At 38.3% G+C, this 12,149-nt stretch overlaps 1 protein-coding gene across 4 annotated transcripts in view; it reads right to left on the minus strand.

Annotated features, from left to right (window-relative positions):
• Nucleotides 1-12,149, minus strand: part of NELL1 (neural EGFL like 1) — a 418,230-nt gene that overhangs the window by 213,537 nt on the left and 192,544 nt on the right. For 3 of the 4 annotated variants that reach the window (XM_074955195.1, XM_074955192.1, XM_074955194.1), the window contains exon 13: nucleotides 11,368-11,493. The exons of the other annotated variant lie outside the window; for it this stretch is intronic. In XM_074955195.1, the coding sequence (XP_074811296.1) occupies nucleotides 11,368-11,493 (126 nt within the window). The remainder of the gene's footprint in view (nucleotides 1-11,367; nucleotides 11,494-12,149) is intronic. 4 annotated transcript variants of the gene reach the window in all.

A 12,149-nucleotide genomic window follows, 5' to 3' on the forward strand; every position in this document is an offset into this window, starting at 1 on the left:
TTGTTTCATAGATTCCTACAAGCATGTAGATCTTGAAGCACCAATATAGAGTATGTGTTGGTTTTGTGCTCAAGTATTTTCCTTGCTAGGTGCAATAAATACTACGAAGTTTAGAATTCTGGCAGGTTTCTCACAGCTATTTAGTTGAAAGGTGACTGCATTTTGAGCATCTTTGCTTTTTGCACAAGCACATTTACAGCAGTAGTAAAACACAGATTTTTTTTTTTAAGTTGGATTAGACATCTTTCAATGAAAGGATATCTTCAGTGCTAGAAAAAAAAAACACTGAAAGTTCCAACAATGACAGGGTTCTTTCCCCCTGCTTCTGGCACACAAGTGTGTGTATGTGTATCATTTATTTTCAGTATAGAAAAAAAAGTCATAGAAATAGAGGGCTTGCAAATTGGTTTCAACATCTGAAATATTTCTAAAAGGTAAAAAATAAACAAATTAAAAACAAACAAACCTTCAGGCCTAACTAAAATACAGCCTAATTGAGCAAGAAAAGGAATCCATGTTTTCCCCTTTATCATCTACTTTTTAGCACAAATGCACTTTCAGAAGTTGCCATCTTACGTTTGAGAAGCACATCGTAGGTAAGATGAATTTGCTCTTTGCCCAAAACAACTCTTTAGTACCACCAGATAGGAAAAATAAAGTTATTCTGTCACTGCATAGCACCTTTCAAGTCATTCCGCTTTCCCTGTGCCCATTCTTTTCCTTCACCTGTGACCCTGTTTTCCAGCCATTACCCATCTCTGATACTTTCTTCCAGGAGGACAAAGTTCAGCTACTGGCTGAAGCCAGTGAGTATCCCAGTCACTAACTGGATCTTAACTCCAATTTGAGCTGTTGTTCATAAAACTGAACTTTATTGTAAAATTACAGACACAAAAAGAAAAATATAAATAAATGCATGCATGGAAAGAGATTAATCCAATTGAACACAAGAAGGATTTGCAAGACAGGATCAGGCCGTTGTTGTCCGCCATCTAGTCCCCTTTCTCTGACAATGGTTAGCAACAGACACTTTGTAGAAAGGTGTAAAACCTCAGCTACAGATTTTTATATAATAAGTAATAATACTCCTATGAAGAAAGTTTCATCTTAACTATAAGCAGTTAGAGGTTGGTTTTCTGTACAGAAGCACTGCTAGAATGCAAAAAGCTCATGTTACAAACTACCCACATGGCAGAACAAAGCCTCTCTCTCAGCCCAAAGGCTGTCTGTTTTATGCCCCAAGTAAATCTGCCGGTTAGCCAAAGCCCTTCCACATTAAAAGGGAACACGGATTTTTTTTCCCCAAAAGGTTTAAGTCTTATCTTTCAGAAAGGAAACTGGCTGCCTTAAGATATTGCTAAGATGCTTCAGCACCATTTGCCTGTAGGTCACCAGTCTGACTCCAGTCCATTTTACCAGGGATTACAAGTTTTTCCCATCTAATGGATGTTGGTGGACCTACAGAAAATGAGTTTTTTGGGTCTCAGATCCAGCCCCTGTCACAAATGCACTCCCACACCGTGCACTAATTGACAGACTCAGGAGACAAGCCAAGAACTTAATGGGCCATGAAGACAGAACTACCCCAAGGGAAATCCTCCCAGCTAAGACTGAGGCATGCTGGCATGGCAGTTTATGTGAGAAGCATGCCCTCCTGCTTCCCTGGAGATAAACATAGAGCTTCACTCACTGGAGCTAAAGGAGCAATAAGATTGCACAATTTTTTAACTTGGGGTTGACATACATAAGCAAATTTCTTTTAAATATGCAAATGACTTCACTAAATAATTATGTCACAAATGGAGCTGCACAAAACTTGGCAGCTATGAAAACCTAACAAATACTAATTATCCTAGACTGTATCATACATATTTTTCTAAATTTCTTGTCTTAATAATTAGAGGGCAACATAGTTTCAAGAAATTTAAATATTTACATTATTTCAATCAGGCTGTTCTATAATTAAGTTTTTTAGTAGTATTCGTTATAGTAAATTAATCAGACAAGAAGACTTGAAAGATTAACCAAATATTCTGGATAGCCTAGCACTGCCTTCACATCTATCTCCATTGTGTCTCAACAAGTTTGAGGTCAGAAATTTACCAGTGAGGCAGATGTCACTGCAACCATAGATTCGGTTTATTTGGCATATATTTCCCACAATAGTGAAAGGCTTTGAGCACAAACAACAAGCCAGTCTGACCTGATAATTTTTAAAGGGAGGAAGGCAATGTGCCTGGTGATCAAACTTAGTGAATGATGAGGGGTAGGTTAGAAATTAAAGAATATAGAGCATCATTTAAAGCTTGGAGGATTGGGGCATAAATTCAGATGATGCAAAAAGAACTTACAAAATTGTGGAGAGAGCATGAGGAGGGAAGGACAAGGGTTACAACAATAGATCATGCACAGTGTGTTTAAATGTATTTGCATTGATTTTGTACAGAATGTAAATTCATATAAAATAAATCTCATTGTTGATTCAACCTTGTAAACATACTTCTAGGTCTTTTCCACCTCTAATTTTTATGGCTCGATTAAATAGTCTCTCCAATGCCATCCCTGTCTCAGTATGACTTTGGGCAAGTTACTCAGTTTTTCTGTGCCTCAACTTCCCCTCTGTAAATTGGAGATTAAAATATGCATTGGCCTCAGAGGAGTGTTGACAAGCATAATTAATGAATGTTAGTCCAACACTTTCCAGGCCTTAGAAAAAAAGTGCTCTGGAAATACAAACAAATTCTTCTTCTTAGTATAATCATAAATAGAGCTTGGGCAAGTGTTTACTACTAAGGCCTGATAAAAAGCCAAATGAAGCAATGGAAAGACTTCCACTGAGCTAATGGGCTTTGGATCAAGCCATTTGAAGTGATTTTATTTATGGTGCCTCCTTTTTCATTTGGCCGGATTTACTCTAAATTGTCTCTATCTTATGTTAACTTGCCCTGCCAAGCAGATGAATGCTCTCTTGTGATGGCAATGCCAATCAGCATACAGATTAAATGCTCCTAAATTTAACCAACAGCCAATTTAGGGATTCAAACAAATGTATCTGCATTTTAAAGGTTCCAAGAATGAATTCACATTTTTCTTCACAGTTGTAAGAAAAAGTGCCAACATGACTGTAAACCAAAAAATTGTACCATTTAGCACCAGAAACAAAGTGTTGTCCTTCGCTCCAACACCTGATACAGGGATCTCCAGAAGGAAAGAAACCAGGAAGCTAATGTGTTTGTTCTTGGTATTAGGAAGGCAATAAAGTCACAGTCGCAGAGTTGTTTGTGTAATTATTTAAAACAGTAAAAACAGAGTATTTCAATTCAGGATACTCAGGGACTAGTTTTCAAAGATGAAAATTCAGCATGTGGGATTAAAGATTTAATCTCATGCTGTATGTTAGACATTAAATTTCACATATTCTGTGCTAACAATAACCCTTACATAAATTTACACTGAAACGTCTTAGGCTCCAATTCTGGTTAAGGAAGGAAGGGTGGCCTGAGACCAGTGACCTGAGAAAGAGTCTGTACAGCTCAAAAACTTGTCTCTCTCACCAACAGAAGTTGGTCCAGTAAAAGATATTATCTCACTCATCTGGTCTCATCAGCTTCCAAAAGCATTTAGGGCTAAATATGACTTAAGAGACAACCCTGAGAAAGGGGAGGTGCATAGCTATACAAACCTAAAGATAGTTTGGGGAGATATGACAAGAGGGAAAACTCTGTCCTCGGGGTCCCAATACACTGGGGTACTATACAGTTTTGTATATCCTTTACGATATCGCCTCCATACTAAACGTATGTTATGGGTTTTTTCAGATGGGAGAATGATTGTAAAATCTTTGAGGCAGGGAGAGTCATTCCCACGAGCACAGTGGGACCCTGATTTGTTTGAGGCCTCTAGTCACTAACACAATACACATTTATAATAAATAAACTGGAGGGTCTATAAATTCCCAGTCTATAAATGGGAAAAATAGTTCTGTAATAGTCTTTCTGGGCTGTGGTCGGGATTACTTAGTTAATAACTGGATACTCTTTGGAAATTATAAAGCACTAGATAAGTGCCAAATAATATTTTTATCCACAAGGAACATAAATTTCAATATATCACCAAGGGTGAATGTTTTAAACATCCCCTCTATATATTTTTGGAAGCTTTTCAACCAGTGAACATTTCTGTTTGCTCATTTGCCCAAATTTTAGGTCTTAATTCAGTACATGACATTTCATTTCTCTCAATTCTTTCATTCTAGACAACCACATTTTTAGTTATGGTATGTGTTGGTTTAAACTTGTGCAAATGCACCACACACTGTGCAGACATTTGCAAAGCTGTACCTTTACCCCTAAAATGTTCATGCTTCCTCTTTGAATGGTTATTTAATTCCCCAACAAGCTGGGGAGGTAAAGAGTTTAGTGGAATAGATTTCAGTGATAGTGTTTTCCTTGCAAGAATGACCGTAGTATCTATTTGCTGCCTAGATTTGAAAATGTCCATACGAGACCTCAACAACACTCTGATTCTGGTTAACCCACTGGTAGTCTGCCCTTTCAGACTGTCACTTCACCTTTGTGAAAGCTGTTATATTATTATTTGTTATTACTGGGTCAAATACATCACTTCACGGCTCTGACAGGCAAAGTATGACAACCATGTTGTAAAGACACTGATTATTGTAAGTGCAGACAATTTCTCCAACTTTTTCTCAAATTATAGGATCAAATTCCTGTAATTTTGAGATACTGTTCTGGAGTTTTTGTTCCCTCAAAGCCCAGCTTTTTCAGAATCCCAGCTACTTCTGTGCTTTACTCCCATTCTGCTTATTGTCAACATCAAGTAATACAGGAGGCATTGTGATCACTTTGGATAAAGCATTAGATTCACAATTACATATTACTCCAAATACTGCAGAGAACAAATGGGAAAGGGCTTAAGGGATAACCCACAAAAGTCATTAGGTTCTGTCATCTGCTATTGTCTCACCACACTATAACTCAAATTGCATCTTAACTAACATTTAAATCGTAAGGCTACTTTTTAAACAATGTGTTTCTACCAAAAGTCAATTTTTTCACAAGAGGAAAAAACACTAGGGTAAATGATATATTTGGAAAATAACAGTCAAGTTACAGTACACAAGAGTTTGCTTCTTGGAAATATGTAATTTGTTTAGTGATTCATTGCTTCTGCAAAGCTAAAGAAAAAAAGAAATAATACAAACAATACAACCCAAAAACGAAGACTGACAGGCAATTCTGGGCTAAGTGATGTGGTAACAGTATAAGCTGTGATGATCTCAGTCAAACACTACAATTATACAACATTCACTAAGCAGGAATGAAATGTGAAAGATTATTCTGTACCTAAATTATCAACAAGTCTATAGCACCCATCACTATGGTATCTAGGTGCTAAGTCGGCCCAGGTACAAATACAAAACTCTGCAAACTTAAAACTGCCAATTTTGCAATGGTTTAGATGCTTTCTATATTTACAGGGCTAAATCTTGAGGCCTTTGTACAGCTTTTATTTAGGTGCAACTACACTGGCTGCAGTGGGAGTTTTGCCTGGATCAGGTTTGTAAAGACTCCACATTAGACTACATTTCAACAAGCCATAAACCATGACTTTATGAAGCTTTCAGATTTTCCTCCAGCCCTGATGAATCCTTTGTCAAATCTAGGTTCACCTTTTCTCTGATAGCCATAGATTTTTATGGCCAAAAGGCACTATTATGATAATAAGTTTGATCTCTTGCATAACAGAGCCCAGTATTGTGTTAAAAGGTGCTAAGCCAGACTTCACCCTGCCTGCTCTGCATATAAATATTGTATGTTTAGATCTTGGAATTTGAAGAGTTCTTTATGGTCCTGCCTAAGACAAAACAGTTGATTCATTCAGCTGATGCAATGGGAGAATGCAGTATATTAGAAGCAATATATTGTGGCACAGAATGATACAGAGAAAGACGCTTATATGGTAAGATCTAAAATCTCAAAGGATAGAAGGGGAGTACTAGTGGCACCTTAGAGACTAACCAATTTATTTGAGCATAAGCTTTCGTGAGCTACAGCTCACTTCATCAGATGCAGCCCTTCAAAAATCAAAATACAAGATTCATAACAACACTTTAGGAAAGAAAACAGTAGTATATATTTGGGAATAACTCCTGTGCCAGTGTATTTGAGCAAGAAAGATCACAGGGGACTTGTTTTCCAATATAAGCAACAGGTCAGAATCTTTTCACAACATTAAATATATGGCTAGGAAAAGGGGACAGCTATTGCATCCGCCTGTTTTCTCAAGGTGGCCTGGCTTACCTATTAGATGGCATGGCTAGCTCTATCAGCCAGCAGGTTAGTATGCTGCGCTCAACAGCAAACACTAATTGGCAAACGGTACAGATGGACTATAAATCTCACACTATGGTGCCACTGTTCGAAGTAGATTTCTCTAGTCAGTAGATTCCAGTAACTGAAGACACAAAGAAGCATCTTTGCTCCCACTTACTCAATGGGCTGGGACACGATTTAATTTATAGCTGTTAACCAACATGTGAATATAATGAAGAAAGGTTGCAAGAAGCTTCTTATTGAGCAATAACTTTCGTTAATACATTTGTCTTTCATTGAAAGGCTTAATTAATATACACAATATCTCAGCTCCAGGAATAGGAGACTACAAAATATTAACATACCTTTGCTGATGAACGTAAGTCAAGAGCATCACAGGACTGAGTAGAATGATGAGAAAATACCCTGGGGCAAACCCTATCGCACCAGCTCTTGTGCTTATATGAGACTTATATGAGTTTATATGTGCTTATATGAGACTGTTTAGTGACTCCAATCTACATTATATCATTTTAAAACTGAATGTAGAGTTTGAGATAATCATCACTTGCATTCAGTTTATCCTTTTATATATACAGCTTCATGCCTTAATCATTAATGTACATCTTGTGATGTTCTGAGCACTTCCTCTGAGATAGTCAGTGCCTTCAACTCCCATGGATGTCAATGGGAATTGATGGTCCTCTGGACTTCACCGAATCTGGCCCAATTACTTCAGTAGCAGTTGAAAGCTCTCGGTACCTGGCACAATTGGGCCCTTCGCCAGTTATTCCAGAAGGAGGATGCGACTTACTTTATGCACTAGAACTTCTGCTTTTAGCTCAATATTATATAAAATAAACTCAGAAATTGGAAAATAAAATATGAAACCCAGGAGGGTCTAAAGAGACCATGCATGCTTGCTTGCCTTACACGTAAGTGGTACCATTGAAGTAATCTGAATACTCACATAAGTAAGGCTCTCAGAATTGGTCCCATACATAATTCACCAAAACCAGAGCTTCCCATTTGCTTTGACTCAGTAACCAGGAATACATTAGATAGCTGAGTAATTGCTGAATTCAATGTTGCTTGTAAAGACATCAGTAGCAGCAAGTAGAGGCATAAGCAAAGTATTTGCTACATTTATTTTCTAAGCTACATACATATAAGGCAAATACTAAGAAAGGAATATTTCTTCCATTGCACAATTACTTAATTTAAATACATTTATAAATTTTAACTCGCTATTATTTCTAATTATGAACTCCCAATTCAACCAAGCTTCTCCTGAACTATGTGGAATGCATGCTCCCTTTCAGTACTCCTACTCGTGATGCCAAAAAATAAATGGTTTTAGCAAGATAATGAAAACTGCATGGAATATTTGTTATCTCATTCATTCCATTATTTCTTACTTTTACAGAGATTTGTGTTTGTCTATGCAGTAAATGACTGTTCACCCATTACTGTCAAGCACTTGTCTTATTACGCCACACTTTTGTTGTAAATCACAAATATTCTGTGTTTAAAATCATTTTCATGTCTAATGACATTGTCTTGCTGGAATGAAAGGATTATTAAGGAATTAGAAAGCTAGTGTCAGACTATCAAAAAGGTTTACCATCATTACAAAAATGATTACCATATTTGGTGTACAAGGTCAGGAGAAAGCACCCTACAAAATTCAATGGCTGACATTTTTCCTGCAGGATAGCTTGTAAAAGATCACTGAGAACTCGGGGCTTACTTACAAGGCAGAGAAAGGGATTTAGAGAGACACAACTGTCGGCAAAAAACTGTCTGTTGAAGGTAAATTTACCTAGATTTTAGTAAGGCGTTTGATACTGTGCCACAAGGGGAATTATTAGTTAAATTGGATAAGATGGGGATCAATAGGAAAATTGAAAGGTGGATAAGGAATTGGTTAAAGGGGAGACTACAACAGGTCCTACTGAAAGGTGAACTGTCAGGCTGGAGGGAGATTACCAGTGGAGTTCCTCAAGGATCGGTTTTGGGACCAATCTTATTTAATCTTTTTATTACTGACCTCAGCACAAAAAGTGGGAGTGTGCTAATAAAGTTTGCGGATGATACAAAGCTGGGAGGTATTGCCAATTTAGAGAAGGACAGGGATATCATACAGGAGGATCTGGATGACCTTGTAAACTGGAGTAATAGTAATAGGATGAAATTTAATAGTGAAGTGTAAGGTCATCCATTTAGGGATTAACAAGAATTTTAGTTATAAGCTAGGGACGCATCAATTAGAAGTAACGGAGGAGGAAAAGGACCTCGGAGTATTGGTTGATCATAGGATGACTATGAGCCGCCAATGTGATATGGCTGTGAAAAAAGCTAATGCGGTCTTGGGATGCATCAGGAGAGGTATTTCCAGTAGGGATAAGGAGGTTTTAATACCGTTATACAAGGCACTGGTGAGACCTCACCTGGAATACTGTGAGCAGTTCTGGTCTCCCATGTTTAAGAAGGATGAATTCAAACTGGAACAGGTACAGAGAAGGGTTACTAGGATGATCCGAGGAATGGAAAACTTGTCTTATGAAAGGAGACTCAGGGAGCTTGGCTTGTTTAGCCTAACTAAAAGAAGGTTGAGGGGAGATATGATTGCTCTCATTAAATATGTCAGAGGGATAAACACCGGAGAGGGAGAGGAATTATTTAAGCTCAGTACCAATGTGGACACAAGAACAAATGGATATAAACTGGCCACCAGGAAATTTAGACTAGAAATTAGACGAAGGTTTTTAACCATCAGAGGAGTGAAGCTTTGGAATAGCCTTCCAAGGGAAGCAGTGGGGGCAAAAGATCTATCTGGCTTTAAGATGAAACTCGATAAGTTTATGGAGGAGATGGTATGATGGGATAACATGGTTTTGGTAAATAAATATTCATGGTAAATAGGCCCAATGGCCTGTGTTGGGATATTATATAGGGTGGGATCCGTGTTACTACAGAAAATTCTTTCCTGGGTATCTGGCTGATGAATCTTGCCCATATGCTCAGGGTTTAGCTGATGGCCATATTTGGGGTCGGAAGGAATTTTCCTCCAGGGCAGATTGGAAGAGGCCCTGGAGGTTTTTCGCCTTCCTGTGTAGCATGGGGTACGGGTCACTTGCTGGAGGATTCTCTGCTCCTTGAAGTCTTTAAACTACGATTTGAGGACTTCAATAGCACAGATATAGGTGGGAGAGTTTTTTTTGTAGGAGTGGTGGGTGAAATTCTGTGGCCTGCGTTGTGCAGGAGGTCAGACTAGATGATCATAATGGTCCCTTCTGACCTAAATATCTATGAATCTATGAAATTGTTTCGCATCATCCTCTCTCAAGAAGTGAGGAGGACTTTTCCAAAGCTTCTGTAAGCTATATGATGCTAGATATAATGATAAGATGTGCTGTCATCATGAAGTAGATAGTCTCTATGACTTTCCCTAAGGATAATGTGTACATTATAGCATGATTTCTAGCCTGGAATAACCACTCTCATATCGAACATTTCTTGGCCATCTTTCTACTTGAGAGAACAGACTGCCCAAGATAATATCAAAACCTGGAGTTGTGTCAAGTTTTCTTATTTCTATTTCAGTAAAGGTGTTTGATGCCGCCCCTGCTGTATGAGGCTGTGGCACACAAAAGTAGTTCTGAACACAGCCTTGATTGAGGGCTCTCATTGAAAGAGGTTATCATTTCAGGTATGGAGGGGATAGAGCACTTCAAGAGATTTTCTCACATTCTGGAGAAATAGTTTTTCTGATAGACAGTGAAGCCTCCTTCAGATGTGTACATGGAAATAAGGGTCATCCAAGATCCCTTGAGACATTTAAGTACTGATTTTACAGTTATTAAAAATTTATCTACTTCAATGCATAAAATTATTGTATTTGTTCTCTACCCTTGAGTAATCTCCGTCATAGACCTACAAATAGTAGAAATATGAACTCCCAGCATTAACACTAACATATTCCAGACTGTCACACAAACAAATGCTTAAGGGCATTATAGAGATATGGACACATATCACTACATCTATGGTGGTATCTATGTGGTAAACTGATATAATCATATCTTTCTGTCCTATACAATCTGATATCTCAGATATTCAAGTCATGATATTTTTATTTACGTGTATAGTAAAACTATTTTAGGTCATTTTATTTGTTATAGTGGTTATAATTTTCTTCTTCCTTTGAGCCCTGTAGTGTTGGACTCGTGGCAACTAAGGCCACTGGCTTTACAGGCAGAAGGATACAAAATTTAATCTCAGTAAAACTGTCAAACTCTCTAACATTTTTTATTAGTTTATCTGCAGCAAACATAGCCTCTACAGAATACAGGATGGTATGGTGTGAAATAAAGGTTTAATCAGCATTCATATGGTATGACGTATACAATTCACCTACAGCTTCACATCTTTGAACCACCTCTCCTTGACTCTGTTGATTAATTCATCTCCTCCATGACTATTTCTGGTGTTTCAAACCATTGAGCAACTCCAAAGAAGTGCTAGAGAAACATTTCGTTCTTCCCCTCAAAAACATGTGGAATCCCCTCTCCCCTCCCCACCCCAAAAAAACATTGCATTGGTCCGAAGCATGGGATGGATAATTCTCAGCCTTAGTGAAGCGATGGGTGTGTGGAGTAAGATCATGGCCCCCTTCAAGGCTAGAAACTGGATGGAGTATGAGCTTCCCCTACACTCAGTCAATTCCATTGGACATGCAATGTAGACTAAGATGGATAGATGCCATACTGCTACTTTCATTCCTCCCAGGTACACCACCAAAACTGATGGTGTTAACCATGAACAGTGCCTTAGCTCTTTGGGTCATTCTGTATCTGTCCCCTAAAAGGTGTGCAAAAGGAAGGCAGGCTCCTTGTGCATTCTCACCCACTTGCACCCCTGCACAGGGCCAACTATAATTTGCATTCCAGAAGGGAGATTTGTTAGTGAATTGGTCAGTACACAAGAAACAGAGTACCATGGTGCTATTACAAAGACTTCAAAAGCTCACCTGTACATGAAAAATCATCCACACGGATGTATCCTGGGACACAGTCACAACGATATGTTCCAGGCAGGTTAACACACACTGTATTGGCATGACAATAATGCATCTTAGCAGCGCACTCATCAATATCTGAGGGGGAAAAAGAACCAGCACAAACACAGTCAATTGCACAGTTAAATGCCCATTGTGACTCAATATTGAAATAAGAGAAGAGAAATTCCAATTACAAGCCCCAGAAGAACCTCAAAAAAGCAACATGTCTTAAACTCTAATATTAATCTACTAGCATAAATTTACTAGCAAAATCTTTCTTAAAGTGAAGTTAAGGCTTCTGCAACACAATGTGTCTCTGCTGTACACTTTCAAACCCTAAAGTTAAATGCTGGAAAACCGGGAAATACTGAATTACGGTCTTCTCCCGTATTTTCTGAGATAATGTTAGATTACAACAAAAATAATCACAAACTAAAAAGAACCAGGAGATGAATAGTTCAGGTACTGCTTCCCAAACAACACACCTGGACAACTTTAATTCTGCCCCCATAAAGCAGCTAGAATATGAAGATGCAGTAGCTCCCAGAAACATTGTGACACTCAGTGTATCAGTCAGGAGTAGTGCTGGACAGATATGAAATAGCAATGTTTGTTATACAGCAAAAAAGGTGCTCTGATTTTCCAAGTTCCTAATTTGCACAAGCTGTAACAGCTACCCAGGGGCCCTTCCAGGAGCCTAGCATCACTGTAGAACAGCAGTGCTTCAGGTCACGTCTCCATTCCCCTGACAC

This window comes from Natator depressus, chromosome 6 (genome assembly GCF_965152275.1).
Source record: "Natator depressus isolate rNatDep1 chromosome 6, rNatDep2.hap1, whole genome shotgun sequence".
Lineage (NCBI taxonomy): Eukaryota > Metazoa > Chordata > Testudines > Cheloniidae > Natator > Natator depressus.